The sequence below is a fragment of the Cygnus olor genome, chromosome 16 (assembly GCF_009769625.2).
Source record: "Cygnus olor isolate bCygOlo1 chromosome 16, bCygOlo1.pri.v2, whole genome shotgun sequence".
Lineage (NCBI taxonomy): Eukaryota > Metazoa > Chordata > Aves > Anseriformes > Anatidae > Cygnus > Cygnus olor.
Window position 1 is genome coordinate 7614561 of NC_049184.1, and position 18832 is coordinate 7633392.

General features: G+C 47.9%; 1 protein-coding gene across 7 annotated transcripts; it reads right to left on the reverse strand.

Annotated features, from left to right (window-relative positions):
* Positions 1-833: 833 nt before the first annotated feature.
* On the reverse strand, positions 834-16543 carry LOC121079321 (ubiquitin-conjugating enzyme E2 variant 1). Of its 7 annotated transcripts, XM_040576416.1 has the most exons (5): positions 16284-16543; positions 13541-13649; positions 6109-6257; positions 2803-2928; positions 834-2420 (listed from the first exon to the last, which is right to left on the reverse strand). In XM_040576416.1, the coding sequence occupies exons 2-5, from the start codon at positions 13545-13547 to the stop codon at positions 2274-2276; spliced, it is 429 nt and encodes a 142-aa protein (XP_040432350.1). In that variant the 5' UTR covers positions 13548-13649; positions 16284-16543; the 3' UTR covers positions 834-2273. The 7 variants fall into 7 exon arrangements, with proteins under 7 accessions (XP_040432350.1, XP_040432344.1, XP_040432347.1 ...); XM_040576410.1 differs by lacking the exon at positions 13541-13649 and having other exon boundaries at positions 16284-16393; XM_040576413.1 differs by lacking the exons at positions 13541-13649; positions 16284-16543 and adding an exon at positions 15433-15451.
* Positions 16544-18832: the final 2289 nt, after the last annotated feature.

Here is an 18832-nt window from a genome sequence, read left to right on the forward strand (position 1 = left end):
GTCTGGTTAGTATTCCAGGCTAGAAGACAGCAGCAAGTTTCACATATACAGCTTGTTCCCTTGTCATTCCTACACCCAGAAAGAAGCAGGTTTCACCACAACATCAAAGTGAACGCACAACCAGTACCTTCCGGCAATCTTCTTTAGTGGAGACACTTTACACCCAAAAAGGGCAAAATCTTGCAGCCCCGTTTTTAATCGAGATTTACAGAGGAGATCTGCTTTTTACAGTTCACTATTTGAGGAAAAAACAGGTAAAATTTCAGGTTGTGAAGTTCTTCTTTAACTTGACAGACAGTGTAGCATGCAACTGTACGTGGATTTGATTTCCTCGGGACTACAGCACACAAAGGTCATCGCAGTAACAGAGCACCTTCAGATAGTACATGTCTAGAAAGTCGTTCCTGCGGTTCCTTATTATCACATAACATTACCAACTGCCAAGTCTGTCTGAGGTTTCAACTAAAAATAAAGGTTCTCCTTGGCACAGCAGCAGCAGCTAGATAAAGACAATTGCCTTTCACCACCAGTTTACATACTGTTAACTACATGTGATCTGTAGGAAGATACTTCCAACAAATCCAAAATTCCATAAGGGATCAAAGTTCTAAACATAAATACAATTAAAGCCTTCTAATATTAATGCACACTTTTTATTATATTAAAATCAGGCAATGGTCTGATACAATAAAAAGGCTGCTTATGGAATACTGTTATGTTAAACTTTAATTACAGAGGATGTTAAATCCTTACAACTAATATTTTCCTCAAAAGAGTTAATGGAAACATCAATTGTTCATTGACTTGATAGCTGCTGCTTTCAAATGTGTTTATTTTTCTTTTTTTCCTTTTTTTTTTTTTTTACACAAACACTAAATTTTTTCATAAAACTTCGGACACACTAGGTTGTTTGTATGTAAGCTTGCATCCACATTTCAGCAGTTAGTGGTCCAAAACAGTAAAACAGAAAAGGCAGTGATTTGCCAGGATGCAAAGCCAGTAAAGGTCCTTAATCTGCTGTACGCACCACTTCCCCAGCATCTTCACTGAGGGGTTTTCACCTCCAAGACTTAACAGAATCCTACTGAAGTCTACACTGACTTGATTTGTCTGTCAGATCTTTAAAAGGGCCAAACATAAGTGCCGTGTTTTAGTTAATTAACATTCTCGGGTCAATCCAAAGCACCAAAATACAACTATTCGAGTTGGAGTGTGTGTTTAGTCTGGACGTGCAGAGCTTCCCCGTTAAAGTTTGGCAGCAGAAGATTTGGGCAATCCTGGTAAATGACTGCTCTTTTCACCAAAAGCCTGTCTATTAACATCAGCCGTGGCCAGCTTGGCGGTGCGGCAGCAGTGCCAGAGGGGCAGGGAAAATCCCAGTTTGCAAGCAGAATAGATACTCTTGTTTCCCAGGCTGGTGAAGACTACATTTGTTGCAAAACCAGAACAATAAGCAGGAGGGAACAGGTCAAGTTATTGCCCCAACGCTTACCCCTGTTGTCCAGGGGTGAGAAGAGTCACAAAGAGGGGCAAAAAGAAAGCAGCACCCCCACTAAAAAGAGGGGAAGAGGGAAGAGATTAAAAGAACCCTGAATCCCTCACCCAATGCCCACATTACTGGTGAGGGGGACCAGGAAGAGAAATACAATCTATGCCTTGGCAAAAGGGAAGAAAGAAAGCTTGCCCCAGATCATCAGGGCATTTAAAAAAATACAAAAACAAAAATGACCACAGTCACATTCAGCCTTTACTAGAGATAGCACAAAGGGAGGGATGACTGAGGTTAGCACACATCCCCGTTAGTAGTCCGTAAAGCCCAGTGTAGTACTGGAAGCAAAAACCTTTGTGTCTACTCTAATAAACAGCCCTGAGCTTCGACTCTATTGCAAAAGACAGAAAAAAAAAAAAAAGAAAAAAGAAAAAACAACCCAGGCCAGACACACAGCAAGGTGATTGTGGGATGTATGCTTTCACAGTTAAGTTAGATGTGCCACACTGGTCTTGACAGTAATAAATTTAAATAGACTTTTCCTGATACCAGAAGTTCAGCTATGTGGACAGTGGTTACACGACAGGATTATTTGTTATAGCACAACTTATATTTCAAATGAAAAAATTAGTATCATTTACAGTATCTCAAGAAAAACCTCCTTTGAATGGGAACTTCCTTTCCAGTATTTTGAGGTCTACAAGATGCATCTAGAAAATTTACTACTGTGGAAAATGAAGACAGCTTAAATTGAATAAAGGGGGCATGATTTTTTTTTTTTTAATTAATTGCTGTAACATTGTCCTTCAGGTGGCTGAGGAAGTTTCATATTTTCTTTAGACATCATTAGACGCCGAAGCTCTTGCAGAACAACTTTGATACTATAAGAATTCTGCCATTTTGCTAGGACTGATATGGCTCTGGGGTCCACCTAAAATAGACAAAAACACCATTCCCGTCAGAATCAATAATTTTGATACACTTAACTCCCCCACGCACCCTCCACTTAAAGATCCTTTAAGAAGTCTGTGTGAGAGAAACTAAAGCAAGCAAAAGCAAGCATTTTTTTCCTGAAAGAGTAATAAATCCACACAGGACAAAACTATTTGCGAGCTGCAAATGGACAGGGAAATTCCACATTTTGAATCCAGAATATACTTGGCTTGTATACTTCCCTCCTACCCCCCTTTCCTTCTACTCAAAGAAAATGGTACCAGCAAGTAACAAGTATTTAAGCAAGCTGCAAGTGTAAAGCATTAATTTGAAGCTGCACATGAAAGCCATGTAAAATGAATAAAAACCAAAAAACTTACCACTCCATTAGAACTATTTACTCCATTCATATTAATTTTTGTTACAAATCTTACAAATGGAGGTGCTTCTGGATACTTAGGCCCACATTCTATTTTAAGGCTGTATATTCTGTTTTCATAAATTGTCTGAGGGGAAAAGAAAGGGGGGGAACAGTTACATCAGGCAGTTCAACAATCATTTGGTTAAAGCAGTGGTTATTTCAGGGACACAAACCGCTAAACAGAAGGGCAGCCACTTACACACTGTGCAGGCTACCTCTGTTTTGGGTTCATTCTTACAATATTCAGAGTATTAAGTGTTGCTCTTCAGGAATTAGCTTAGACAGCTATCTACAGTTGGCCCGTCCTAGAACTACACTTAAAAGTGTTCTTTGGTCATAACCCAATGCGACAGTTCTCAGAAAGGGAATGAGCATTCCTAAGTTTCACTAAGTTTCAAAGGACAGCCTGATCCCAAGCAGCAGCATCACTGTCTCCACAGCAGGAGCAGTTAAATACTTTAACAGCTACTAAAAGGAGTCCTGATTTTTTTAACTACCTAATAAATGTGTGTAGAAAAGAGACAAATGTAACAAGGGTACACTGATGCTTCAATATTTAAAAGTAATTAAGAGAAACAACAACAGTTATTCCGCAGTCTGGGAACACAGGATATTTCTGATGTGCTGGTACGGTGCAGCCTGGCACCGAGCTCCAGCTGAGCCAGGCAAAGCAGGGAACAGAAGCATTTAACAGGAACAGGATCATCATGGGGAAGTTTAGGCAGGCAGGCTGTCCAGATCTAGAGTTTCTTACACATTTCCTCCGTCTTCAGCATTGCAGTGAACACAAAACTCACAAGGCACTGACCAAGAGCGAAAATTCCAGGCTACTATGTGAGCGCAGAAGCCCAGAACCAGGTACCAGCTCCTGCCTCACCTGCTGCAGCACAGCATCATGCCTCCACTGGGGTCTTGAAAACAGCTGCCCGGCACACAAAAACTTCTCCTTGATACAGAATTCAGTGCGATCCTTTTCAAGGGCTTGTTATGCCCAACTTAATATTTCTCTTGATACTAATGAGCGTTTTGATGCAAACGGTTATCAAAAACCCCCACTAGCATCTGACTTCCTGATTCAGCTGCTCCACATCCGTGGAAATCAAGTGGCTTAACCCAGCCTGCAGCCACCCACCGCAGCAGCAGCACCCCTTCAGAGCGGCCCCTCCAGCGCCTTGGCCAGCCAGGCTTTCATATGCCCGGCCAGGATGGTGGCAAACCAAATGCTGTCACAAAGTCTGGGGGGAAAAAAGTCACCTGCCAGCTCAGCTTGGACTTCCTCTGGCTCCCGATGGAGCCCCTGATTGTGCTTTGTGCTCAGAGTTAACAGTATAGAGGTTCGGGGAGTGCTTTAGGGCCTTTGCAAACGGCCACGTCACATTAAGACTAGTGAATGGAAATCCTTGACCGTGCGCATGTCTATAGCCAATATAAAATAGGCACAGACAAAGCTGAAGTTTTGACAGTGCCACTGTTTTTAAGTAGCTCGTACAAACAAGATGAATCACTGGCTGCGAAACCACCCGCAGTCTGGGAAGGAGACGCACGCTTCCATGTATGGTAGCGGGTACACTCCGAGCAGCAGCACGCATCCAGCTCGGCACTACAGCTCGCTTTTCCCTCCAGGATGCCCAACACCAGACTCTTCCACCTGCTACAAGTGTGATTTTTTCTACCCAGAGGAAACCAGGAGTTTTGACTTCTTTTTTCAGAGCCAGTATTGCCCACGTCCTATTAAGAAAAAAGGGTACTAATAGAACTGTGTGTGAACAGTTCTAAAAACAGAAGAAGCTCCTAGCTAACAAGAATGTCTGAAAGTTCCCAGAATTTCTCTCAATACGGCCTGTGGCTTTTGAGCAATTAGCTGAATTCTAGAAGTCCAGACACTTTTGGGGAAAAAAAAAGTAGTTATAAATGTGTCAGAAAGATAAAGGAGGCACAGCTGAATAACCTTCTGTGATAGTCCTCTGGCCTTGGCTGGGAGTATGACATGAACTACAGATTTCTGTCACTGCTGACAAGTCAACATTTGCTTATTTGCTCATTTCAGTTCCTATTTAAATTTCTAAATTAGATTTCAAGGTTGCTTAAATTTTGCCTAACGTGTATGAACACAGTGCCTGTTCTTCACAATCCTAATGTAAGCTCCTTAAAGCTCTCGCAATGTTCTAAAATCAAATGCCATTCTGGGAAAAAATTTGGGCATATCACAACCTAAATGAAATGATCACGACTGGGGAGATAGCAATAGCAGACAAAAAGCAAAGAACACTTCCGAATGCGGTACAAAATACTGCACGCATAATGCTGTTATAATATTAATTCTTGCACGAGCTCATCTTGAGTCAGAAAAGGCAACTGATAGAGTGGAAGCACATCGGGCAGCAGAGTGATTAAAGGCATGTAAACATTTCCATATTGATAACACTGGAATTTTTGAGAAGCGAATGTGAAGCCAGATACAAAGGACAACATACACTACTGCAGGAAGGAGAATTAGCTACTTGCACTTCACAGCAAGAATAATAATGAAACAGAACAGGGATACACAGTAAAACTGGAGACGAGGGACGTTCGGTTTTCAGAATACATGCATATGTACAATTTAGCCCTAACGTTCGCTACCATGGAGTAGAGACCCACAGTTTAGTAAGGGTTTGGCATTGGGCGTGGGGTGGAGAGAATATGCAGCAATGCTATCACAAAGACCATGGTAGCATTATGAGACACTACTTTGGGAGAGAGCATTCAGAAAAGTAACTGAATTCATTAAAATTCAAGTTTCCTGAGTTAGCTGAAACTGTAAAAGAGCAAGTCAGTACTGCTGCAGTGAAAACAAACTCCGTAAATTCAACAAGGAACAGCAGAAAGACTAGCAGTACTGAACAAAACATCCAGGTTTTACCTACATTAGCTCCATATGTAATCTCACTAGCCGAAGGATTTTAAACCTTGCTGTATTCAAGAGTACAGGATACTAGAATCCTGGAATCTCAAAAGTTATGTCTTAATGAATCTGTAAATATAAAGCAGACATGTAACAGAACTAACCAGAGAAAGGTACTAAAAATATTCCAGATCACAAGCAGAAAGACATACAGATACATAAACCCATTATTATATGTAAGCTGATCCTTCAACGTAAGTCACTTGCTAAAGTGTTTTGTCACTTTGTGTTTCACTTGTTTTCTACTTCGGTGGTTAGATTAAGGGAAGGAAAAGGGTACGAAAGAAAGAAGTAACACTAGTATTTTAAGTGGATGCTTACTCTTGGAGGTCCAATAATCATTCCTGTCCATCTTGTGAGTGTCATATCTTCATCGTCTTCAAGGCCCCAGCTAACTGTTCCATCACCTACTCCTTTTTGACCTTCTTCAAGTTCTTCCAACAGACGAAAATTACGAGGAACTTTTACTCCTAAAAATAATCACAGAAGAATTTTGAGTAAAACACATAAAAATGCCACTGTTTTTGAATGGTAATACTTCAACAGTCTGAAGAAGATATCTTCGTATTTAGCTTGGATTTTTCAAGCAGTACCAAATATGCTAGAAGCATGATATGCCAGATATTAGAGCAGGCAGTAAAATGGAAGGAAATGTCTCTAACCATGCAGAGATACAAACAGTTCTATGGAGCTCTAATTAGCGCTTGTCTATAAGATCTATAGTACAAGAATTTGCAAGATTCTATAAAATGCGTGATGTCAAGCCTCCCATGGTGTCGTCTCTCAGAGCTTTTAAAAACGCCACTCAAACCAAATGAAACTCTTTCATAACATTAGTAGGTTAATCTGAAGTTAATTTAAGTGGGCTCTGTCAGTAGCAATATTGTCCTTTGTGCTTATGGCCTCTATCACCAAAGAATTTCAGCACTTCTTAATTGCTAGCACATTTATCTTCAAAACACACAGCAAAATAATGGAAGTTTTTTTTTATCCCCATTACATTAATGGGAAACAGTGGCACAGACAGCTTAAGTGAGATACCCAAGGTCACACACTACGGCTGTGCTGAAGCAGCTCAGGCCACATGGCACTCAACTATTCATTCTTCTTCCAGATGTCCATACCTCAGCCACCACAAAACATGCGCGTGCTCTAGGCCACCACTTCTCCTTCAAAGTACCTGTGCAAAGCACGCTTCTTCACAAAAGAAACCAAATTATTGCCAGGATATTTTTAATGCAGTTATTTTCACCTGACATACAAAAAAAAAGGTTGAATTTGGGGTTTGGATTTCTTTTTCCCCTCAATAGTCCAAGATTAACTGTTCACCAGTACACAGTAGCAGAAAATCATAATGAATCCCCTTATTTATCGTTGCTGATTTAGTACAGCAGAAGAATGGGTAATTAGCCTTGAAGCACACAAAGTGAACCCCGTGGACTCCTCCGTAAGAAGTCAGCTCTTCCAGCATTCATGGCATACCGCAAGCGTAAGAGGACATGAGGCAGAGACCAAGCAAGAGCTTTGAAAATCATCTCTGGAGCTGATTGAAAGCATGGAAAATAGAGGATGTAAGGCTTTGTGAAATGTAGCAGTGCTTCAAGTCTAGAAGACAGTTCTCTGGTGTCTTTGCAATCCCCTTTAAGGTTGACCCGAATGACCTAAAGAAACTAAATGTCAACGTTGATTTTGCTGCGTGATCAGAGTTGCCAACACTTCATTCACTACAAAGCAAGCATAAAAGAAATTTAAAAAGTAAATTACTGCTGGAATTAGTTTGTTGGCCAGTTTGATACCACATCTAAAATACTCATGTTCCAGAATTCGCTGGGAGAAAACGATGCAATTGCACAGCTGTAGCGAGGGTATGAGGAGGAACCCAGGCCCAGATGAGAGGCATCAGACGGCCCCACCAGACCTGCACCAGCTGCACCACACCAAACGAATTAGGGGCAGCTGAGCACCATCCCAACACCAAATCCACATCTTTAACTACCGGTGAGGCTGTGCTGTTTCCATGGCTGCTGAGTAACCCAAGTCTTTGGCTGGGAAAGGAAACGAGTCAGCTGGGGCTGGTGAAGCCATCACCACCAGGTGAACCCAGCCCCAGCCCTGAGCAGGAACAGGACCTCCTGGAGACCACCGGCACGACAACTCCAGCACCCACCCCTCAAGTCTTCAGCTTATCATGGATTTGGCATACCTCGGGCACAGACAGGCTCAAGTACCCGAATTACACCAGACTAGCCAGCCCACTTTGACCACGCTCCCCACGGTGCGGTGAAGGGAAGCAGAGAAGAGCGCGGCCTGACTGCAGCACGGAGGCCGAGAGAGCGGGGGGGACGAGCGAAGCAGACGCAGCGCGTGCTGAAGTCAGCCCGGTGCTGAAGGTGTCGGTTACACACAGCACGGGTTTCGCGGCGCTTCCTGCAGCTGCTGCCCGTGGTGACTCACGGCCCCGCCACGGGCCAAGCGGCTGCCCGGGCGGCCCTGCCTGCTGGCACGCTGTGAATGGAGCCGCCAGCGCAGACAGCCGGCGGGGACAGCCCAACGTCCTTCTGGAGGGAGGAACCCCACCCTCGGCCCGTCACAGAAACGCTCAGACAATGCAGGTTGCACCACAAAGGAAGCCGTGGGTGCTATTATTAGAAACCCAGGGCGAAACTCCCCGCTTACAGAAGCGGTCAGCCGGAGCGAGCAGGAGAGCTGCCTCGAATTTGTGGGGTTACCAAAAAAAACTCTCTTCTGGACCACAACATCACGATGCTCAACAAGTGCGATCCGAGTCTCTCTACACTTTGGAACTCGGTAACACCAAGGGAACTTACTGAGATTTCTTAGACCAAGAAAATAACCCAGGAGGGCTCAACACCGCGGTGGAAGCACTGCCTGCCTTACGGAAAGCACACAGGGCACACACTGAAGAAGAAAACCAGAAATATCAACTACCTACCCCACCTCTGAGCATCATGTTCACTGCATAAGGCAGGAATCCTGAGCAAAGAAAATGATGTGATGTGTAATTAAAAGTTACACCATCGTGTACACATTCAGAGAGGCCACAACCGGACCAAAAGGCAGCCTGAATTCTGACACTTGCTAACCAGAGCTAGACTTGGGTTGGCAAAGTTATGGGAGGAAAAGGCAACTTGATTTCAGAGCTCTTCCAAGGCACGGCTGCTCTGATTCAGCATGAATCAGACTCAGCATGAATCAGAGCCCTAAAACACTCACACAGGAATTTCAAGGTCTCTGATAGCTCAGGAGCCTGCAGAGAGCTAGTCCCATCGTACTCTGGCTCCCATCGCACGGCAGTCGTTGAGGTAAGCCTTTGGTAATTCCACAGCACCTGCTCACCTGTGAGCACTGCGGGACCACTAGCGGCAAAGAGAGGTGGGAAAAGCAAAGAACGCGTATCTGTAACTATGCTCTTCGCAGAAAAAAAAAATCACAGGAGACAGCTGGTCACTTCATAGTACGTCACCCTGTGCGACAGCACTCTTGCTTCCTCAAGAAGTTTTATGTCCGTGCCCAAGCAGCGAGGTGTGAGTGGAAGAGCAGCACCTCAGCACCACGCACGGCCCGTCCACGGGCACAGAACTGTAGGTCAGCTCCCTTCCCTGACACGTTCCCGGGAGACTCGACAGGGAGAAAAACAGACTCGTACATATATAAAAGATTACGACCATATGATTAAGTCATTTCTAACTAACCTGCCCCCAAGCCAGGCAGAGGAACAGGCCAGATGCCCGCCCCGGTCAGCCTGGCAGGCTGCACGAAGCCGCCAGGCCAAGCCAGGCTCCCCATGCGCACGGGTCAGCCACCACGTCCTGCTGGGGCCTCAACGGCCAAAGCCGAGCAAAATTTATCATTTGCGGTTGCGTGCAAACATATCATCATCATGTCTGCTGTCCACCAGAATTCCTAGAAAGGGATCTGATCTGTTCCATGCACCCACACCACTTGCCAAGCAATGCCTGTGGCAATCCCAGGGCAGTCCCCACGACAGACGCCCTGTGCCAGCCGAGCCGAGCAGCGCGTCGTGTCCCGGCCCCTCGCAGTGACCTCTGCAGCACAGCTCTGGAGACCTCCAAGGCACTACCCAAACCAACCTGCTTGTCTGACGGTCAGAGAAAACCTAAGTAAAGTAAGAGGCGATTAAAAAGTAATCAGGTTGTCAAAAATACTTCCGCTTATGGATTTAATTTAGCCTGTGCTGCGGCTTGGGAAGGCTCTCAGAGGGTGACTTCATCTACGACACAAGCATACAGCTAGCCTGACCTCACAGAACTATACAGAAACACAACTGAAGAAACATTTCAGAGCAAAAGGGGATACCTACTTTCCATCACAAGAGCAAACCTAGGAAAGCTCAGTTATAAGGGTACTGCCAAGGTAAGGTCTCCAACTACCCAGGTTTGTCCAGGCTCTGCAGATAAAGTTCGCCTTTCAGTAAATTTGCAGACACAAAGCCTCACCTGGACACTAATTCACCGGTTACAAGAGGTTCATCAAATATTACTATGGAGAACTAGAGAATAAAACCCAATCACAGGCCAAGCGTTCCGGAAGGTCAAGATGTGAATTTTACAGAATTTGACGTTGCAGTTCAGGAGCTGCTAGGCTGCAGGTGGCATCCTCTTCAGCCTCAGAGGGACTCGGGGCCTGTTGTTTTCCTTTTCAAAGATTCCACCAAACACCAGCCCCGCTGCGGGGAGCGGAACTGATGAGCATTCCTTAGCCAGGCATCTCACTGACGGGAATGAGACACGGACTCCTGATGGCTCTTGAACAGAAGACCTTTATTGCCATTTTTTACCACTACATATACTTTCCCCGTAGCCCCACGTGCTGTCCACGCGCCCGAATCTGTCATACAGCTGGTTAGAGACCCTCAGACACGTGCCTCGAGCCAGCCAGCAACTGGCCACTGCCCAAAGCTCGTCTTTAACACTCCAGCCAAGTTATTTACCTCGACCTTGCTCAAGTTTTTGTTTCTACCGCTTATTTCCTCATTATCTCTAATTCAGGGACGTGTGAAACAGCGCAAAGCCACCTGCGAATTCCTTCCCCACATCTCACCACTGGGCTGCTTTCTAAGCAAGGAGCTGCGAGGCTGTCAGACAGCAAGCTGACATGGGGCGAGAGGAGTGTGACTGCGCCTGCTGGCATCTCCTTACGTGATGTTCTGCACTAGGGAAAACAGAGTTATTCCTGCAACACACTTAAATGACAGCTTGGGTTTTAAGGACCTTATAGCACTCTCAGACTCATTCTGTATCACAGCACCACCAAAGATCCGCAGATCCACAACTTAATCTGTCTTGCGATAGTTTTAAAAATGATCCTACCAGTCTGAGATTTTGTCTTATATTTACACACACTCATGTGAGACTCAAAGCATGTTTTCAACAAGTTAAAAACAACGTTTACTGACTATACTAATCTTTTAATTTTCCCCAGCTATATAGTGGAAGCAACCCCCAAATGAGGCCAATTTTAACTCTGCTTTCTGTACTAGTTCCTGATTTACACTAATTCAAGAGAACCGAAGTCCATTAACTTTAAACACCTCCGTCGGTAAATGTGTTAAAGCCCCTCCTGTTGCTTACTTCGCTATTCAGCCTTTAACACACCTTTTCCAACATATTTCTCATCTCTCTGCAGAGACTGCCACTATCTAGAAATCTGCTAGCTTATCCTTACAGCACTGCGATTGTAAAAAAATAAATAAATCATTCCTTGTCAAAATGGTATGTAAAGCTTTTGAAGTGATGTAATATTTAAAACAATAAAAGGCTTTCAGGAACTGTCACAAAAACTTTCAGGAGACGGGAACTTTAGATTTCCTGCATCTTCTTTACAGTCACTGTTTCCACTCTGATAATGCAGACAGGTCCTGAGATGTTTTGCAGGTTCACAATAATTTCTGGAGCACTTGAAGCAATTTAGTGTTCTCTGCTGAGTGTAAGCTAGAGCACCGCGCCTGTCTTTCAGTGCTTTAAGCACATTACCTGTAAAGAGATGACTTTAAAATGCCTGAGGCAGACTGGCATTATCGCTGAGGTCTGAAGCCAAATAAAGCTTTCCAGCAGCAGGGGAGTTAGAGTCAGGTGTGCTCCCTCACTTGTATCAGCTGAAAAGCACAACGTTACCAGCTCAGCTAAAATTTACTCTGGAGAAGAAGTCATCCCGAACTCGTGTCCTGGACAAAATCCACACACTAAATCCCACCAGGAAAAAGCACCACTTCCTCTTTACGTTGTGAAAAGAAACCATTGTCAGTGCCCACGAGCCAAGCGCTCCCCTCCCAGCTGCGTCTTCTACCCACAAAGCATCGAATTCATACCAACTGCCAAAAGCAGAGCACGCAAGGAGACTCCCGGATTTTAAGATGAGCTTTGAAAAGCAAGATGCTGCGCTGACAGACTGAGGCGACGTTTCCTGTGCCACAGAGGATGCTAGCTACGGAGCATCCCAGCAGTTTAACACCCAAAAGGGTACAAGCTACGGGGGGCCAGGCGAGGCGCACCCCATCCCGCACCTCGCCCCCGGGATACACTGCCCTCGGGCTTCAGGGGGAGTGCCCAAACCCCTCAGCAGGTGGAAACAAAGTCATTTTGTCTGGATGCGTGGCTGTTAAAAGCACCCTGACAACCGAAAATCCAAACCTTAATACACCTCACAACATCTGTCAGTGGTCCACCTTCTACGATCCTAACCCATGTACACGTTTAATATCCCAATGAATCGTTCTAAGTTCTCCACCAGAACGTCATTCTTCAAATACATTATATAATCTATATCATTACAGATGAAGAGATATAACTATCTTCTGGTACAATTTTGGAACTATTTGCCTTTTTCCCTACTCCATCCTTGCAGCATTATAAGACACAAAGAGGCTCTGCAATCAACTTTTTCAGCACCTGCTACTTCACGTGCTCCTATATTCCATCTCATTTAAGAATGCATAATTTATCTCTCCAGCTTCTCTTCAACTTCTTTTTCCTACCCTCAGGTATTTTACGTACAGGCTGAGAAAGCACTTGGTGGCTGGCGATATTTATTTTGAGATAACAATGAATACTGTGTGCCGTACACTCAAAAGGAGACATCACGACCCGTTTACAAAGGCAGGGTACTCCTTCCATATCCTTCCACAAGCAGGTTCTTCTGCACTGCAATGGCTGGTTTGCTTTTCACAAGGGTATCTGAGTTCACAGTGACATTATGGGTCCTCCAGCAATTACAAATACATGTTTTTAATACGTCGTACTAAAACCAGTCTGTGCTTTCCTCTCTGTTAGCCATATTAAACCACACACATTGTCACTGTCGTGCCCATTCCCCTAATGACCTGTCCTTCTGAGGCTCTCCACAATCCTCTCACTTTGAATAACTTAAACCTGGGCAAATCATTTCACTGCTCTGTTCCTGCAGGCTGTTGGTAAACGCAGCGTCTGCCGCCGCCCTGCAACAGACCCCCTAAACAAACCTACAGGGGAACAGCAGGTTAAATCAGGTCATTAACTTTTCCCATGATGAAAGTTGGAAAAACAGGATGCCACAGGCCAACGTGGCCAGTTTTTGACCCGCTGTAACTACTCTGCCTTTCCACCACGGCTAGGGCACAGCAACGCAGGACAGCAGGGTGGGAGCAGGCCCCACCAGCCCAGCTGGGGCACAGAGCGCCCGCTGAGCCACGGGGCCCCGAGGAAGCCCTGGCACCGCAGCCAGCTGGGTGTCCTACCTGCCATCCCAGCCTGAAGGACGGGCAGGCGTCGCGGCTTGGGTGTCTGCAGCCTCCTAGGAAGAGCCTTATCGGGATGCTTAAAGGCAGCTCTTTGTTCATATATGAACTGGGAGGAAAGAAGAAAATCCATCATTGGCAACAGGGAATTCTCCTTCAGACAAAGGATACTAGTGGTCCTGATATCATAACATTTCTCCTTTTAAGTATTTCTGTGAGTTTCTTAAATACAAGGCTTGTGTAGTGTTAGACAATACTTGTCTCGTTTCCAGCATCAGCCCTGACTTTTTTTTTTTTTTTTAAGTTATAGGGACATTTGTTACCATATCTTCCTCTGAGTTAGTAGCTGCTTTCAAACAATGACTAAATACTTTTCATATTCAACCTCTATTTAAGCTCCTTTACTGAACCACCACAAACTTAGGGTATCAAACTGTTGCAGTTTAACCTGGCCGGCAGCTAAGCACCACACAGCCGTTCGCTCACCCTCCCCCCTCCCTCTCTGGGATGGGGGTGAGAAACGGGAAAGTGAAGCCTGTGAGTTGAGATAAAGACAGTTTATTAAGACAGGAAAATAATAATAATAATGGTAATAGTACTACTACTAATAATGTTTACAAACAAGTGATGCACAATGCAATTGCTCACCAGCCGCTGACCGATGCCCAGCCTATCCCCGAGCAGCTGCCCCCCCCACCCCGGCTAGCCACCCCTATATATTGTTCAGCATGCCGTCAGATGGTATGGAATACCCCTTTGGCCAGTTTGGGTCAGCTGTCCTGGGTCTGTCCCCTCCCAGCTCCTGCTGCACCCCCAGCCTGCCCGCTGGCAGGACAGAGCGAGAAGCTGAAAAGTCCTTGGCTTGGTGTAAGCACTGCCCTGCAACAATTAAAACATCAGCGTGTTATCAGCGCTCTTCTCATCCTAATCCAAAACCTAGCATCCTACCAGCTACTAGGAGGAAAATTAACTCTGTCCTAACTGAAACCAGGACACAAACACATTCAAGTGTTTTAAAAATAAATATGAATACATTAAGATGCCATGAAGCAAGTGTTAGCCAAACCTGTTTTACAAAGGCACAAAGGTACTGAGCTGCTCGCCCAGAGCCCCACAGCGAATCAATCAGTGGTGGAGAACAAAAAGGTGCCACTTCCTGGCTCCGTTCGTACGCGTTAGACAATGCCTTCAGCAGTGGCAGGAGGGAACCACACGAGCCGCACTGCAGTGCACCACCAGGACCAGTAACTGGACGCTACATTGTTCCCTTTAGCAGAAAAGGACAATCTCCATCCTACTTCACCAGAGCAACAACAAACAGCAGGCCGTTGCTGTAAGGGCAGCCCGTGGTTTACAGCTGGACAGAGCCCTAAGGCTTACATCAACGCATGTCACCGGACTGCGTGCGAAGGCTCCTCAATACCAAACTTAGGGCTCGCTGCAGAAGTTCGGCATTACTGCAACGTGTTTTTTCAAGCCACACACTGATTTTCAGTATTTTTTTCTTCTTGCCAGCAGCAGTTAACCAAACAGGATCTCACGGGTTGCTGAAGTACAGTGCTTGCCTGATGCCCCCATTTTAGAGGCAACAGACTGACAACTTACTCACATCTACCTGGCTCCATCCTGCTTTCTGCTTCCAACGCCGAAGACATGAGGCAGCTTTCAGAAGTATGTGAAATAACAGGAAGCAATCCAAAAGACACAATGTGGCTAGCAGATGATGGTTAACTTAACTATTGCTCATCACAAAGGCAGTTTGGAGCAAAAGGGAAGCTGTGCAGCAGGACTGGCTTTGGTCTCCACCATCGCAGTCCAAGCCTCCTTCCCTCCACGACCACCCAGACCATTAATTCATGAGACTGCACCGGCTTTAAAAGGAAAACACTTGCCTTGCTCTTCCAGCCAAACCCAAAACGAGAAGTCAGCAGCTTGAAAGGATTATTGGGAAAGTACAGTAGCTGGAATAACGTGACATAAGGATGAGAAGGCTCCACCACATTTTCCGTGTATTTTAATCTAGCGTTCCCACACCTCGCAATCACGTACTGCCAGACGCAGATTCTTTTTATAAGCTTGATAGCTACGAATTGTCTGCATCTGAACGTTTAAGAGCTGGCAACAGCCGTCGACAGAGGCCTATCCACCAGAAGAGCTCCAGAGCCGTTCCTGTCGCGCCCCGAGGAGCAGCCGCTCGGTGCCCTCCCGCCCCAGTCGCAACGAGCGCTGCAGGGGCACCTCGCACCTGGCCTGGGCCTGCAGCAGGCCCACGAAGCCGGCTAGGCAGAAGCGGAACTAGCTCGCCGGCCTGCGAGGCGCCAGCGCGAAGGGAAGCCGCCGGGCTCCCGCGGCGGCGAACCCCCGGCGCCCGCTCCCGGGCCCCTTCCCGCGGCCCGGGCAGGCGGCAGCAGCCTCCCCGCGGGAAGCCGCGTCCCGGCCCCCCGCGCCGCTCCCGCCTGCCCAGCGGCCGCCTCCCCCCGCCGCCCCCCCGCGGGGCGCCCACCCCCGCGGCCCCCCGAAGGCGCCGACGGCCGGGCCGGCGGCTCCGCGCCCGGGGGGGGGCTGTCAGCGCCCGGCCTTCCCCCGACAGGGCCGGGGCGGGCCCCGCGCCGCCCCCGCGCCCCCGGGGGAGCCCCGCGAGGGATCGCGGCCGGGCTCCGCCGCCCCCCGGCCCCTCCCGGCCGTCCCCCGGCCCGCCCGCCGCCCCCGCCGCCCCCCGGCCCGGCGCCCGCCGCCCGCTCACCCGCCGCCGTGGTGGCCGCCATCTTGCGCCGCTGCCGCCGGAGCCCCGCCCCCTGCCCCGCGGCAGCGCGACGCGGGAAGGCGGCGGCGCGGCGCGGGCGGGCGCGCTGAGGGCCGAGGGGAGGAGGAGAGGTTTTTGTGGAGCGCGGAAGGGGACCGCGAGGCTGCGTCGCGCGGGCGGGCGCGCGGGAGCCGCGCGGGTTTTGCGTCCACCCGTGGGTGCACAGGGCGGCCCGCGCCTCGGGCGCGGGGAGCACAGACCTCAGGCACCCCCGTGTGCCTGACACCCGCCTGCTTTCGAGCTTTTAACGTCCAGTTGCAATTAATACGAATAATTGGTAAACTGGTTTTGTTACGGCCAGAGCGCCAGCAGCATGTAGCTCTCCTGATGTGTTAAAAACGTTCACGCTGTGACAGTCTGAGCTTATTTATTGCTCCCAAACACCCTCCTATATTCTCAGCTAAGGAGAATATCAGAACAGGGTACGTCATGTCGCAGAGGACTTCAAAGAGCTGCCCTTTGGTTGCTGCCCTATGACGCTCACAGCCGTGCAGTAACTCGCTGGCTGGCGGCACCGCAGGCTGAGCGCCTCCAGGGCAGCGTCCCTCCGGCGTGGAGGACACAAAGTACAGCCACCTACTTCTCCCGGAGCTCCAGAGGGCTGCTGCTGTCCAGCGTGTGGCAATGGAACAGTTTCAGGCAGATATGAATGGGGAAAAGCTGTTGCCAGTAGGACAAAGAACATCATCAGACCTGCAGTGCTGTGCTTTACCTACGGCACATCTTCCCGTGCCTCCCTACAGCTAATACAGCAATAGGGGGGAAAAAAAGTGAAAGGAAATGAATTCGGCTTTGTCTTCAATGCATATTCCAAAAATGTCGCCCCTAGACATTATGTGGAAATTTTGCAGAAATCATTATGAAGGTAAATGTTTTGGAGACGCGTTGCTCTTTGATTCGAGCCCTTCACCCCGTTAAGTCAACTCCAAAGCACGCAGCTCTTAGCAGCAAACGGGGCCGAGGTACTGCTGCTGTCAATTTTTCTTTGAGACTACTTGAAAAATAGCAGTGTTGGTGTCGCTGGTTGGATTTATTTCATTCAATTCTACTGCTGCAGTATAGACAAGGCTGAGCGTGGTGAGAGAGGAAGAAAGCAGCAAGAAGCTAGGTGGCATGAGAGCTCAGCGAACCTGGCCAGGAGGTGGGGAGCTGGCGCAGAGGAGCTGAAGCCTGCGGTGAGGCTGCTGCTGAGCACCCCGACACCAGTGCTGGGGCTCGGGCAGCCACTTCTCTTGCCCCAGCAGGACTGTGAGGTTTTGGGGTGCAAGGCGGGTGGTGATGCAGCCTCCTCCCCCCAAGAGCTCCCCTTCCCCTCTCCGGGCTGGCTGCTAGCCAAGTTCCAGGAGGACGACACACATACATACATACATACAGGCACCACACGTCAGCCCAAACCTCCCGCTTTGGCACTGCTCTGCACAAGGACCAAAGGCAGCATTTGGCCAGCCTGCAGCCGGTGGCCCTGCTCGTGCAAATGGCTGTGGGCCAAAGCAGGCCTTGGGCTTTTATTTTTTTGAATAGTTTAGGAACAAAGACATGCCAGAAAGACGCGCTTCTGACAGCACACTTGTGGTCTCTAGGCTGGCTTAGAGTCCCGGTTCCTTGTCTGGTGTGACTGCTCCGGGTTTATTCCAGCGACCGCTGCGGCGAAGAAGGGGCCCCTCGTCTGTCAGCGGTGTTCCACGAGAGGCTGCACACCAGCAGGGAGAACCCAGTAAGGGATCCAGCAGCAAGATGAAACTTTATTGCATAAGTCTTGAGACATCAGCAGGCTGAGCGGTTTGAAAGGCATCCACGTGCAGCGTGAAGCAGCACTCACTGCTGGTTAAGGCAGAGCGGCCCGGCCCGGCACTGCGCGGTGATGTTCATCAGGTAACCTCGCTGCAATGCTGCCCCCGCAGACGAGGCCCAAAACAGCGGTAGGATCACCCTGCAGCAGGGCCCACAGATCTAAAAAAACCACAGCTGCTCCTGCTCGGCCCTTACACTGCCATGAGCAGCCAGCATGTTAGAGGTGACTGCAGGGCTGGCAGCAGTGGGCAGTACGTTTGGCCTCCTCCCGGAGCTGTGGGGAGCCAGAAGCTGACCAGGAGGCTGACCGTGCCCGGCTGCAGGCGTGGCAGAGACTGAGATCAAACACCCTCTGAAAGTGATGAGTCCAACTGAAACACAGGCCGTCTCTGGAGCTTAAAAGGTGTGGCTTATTCTGCTTTAGCTCTAATCTGTTCCTAATCAACTTAAGACAAATTCATCTTAAGCCAGATTTACATCTGCTGAGAAGGATCCACATAGCCCTTTCCTCCAGCACTGCCCTACTGATTTTACAGAAGCATCCACTACTTTAAATAGGTGGAAGTTTGTGGAAACAAACTGGATACCAAAAAATAAGCCAACACAGAGGTGTTCATTAATCCTCCCCTTAGGAGCAGAAAGCTCTAGGATTCACCTCCACTCACGGCAGAGGGAAAGCTCAAGGGTTACAAAACCAG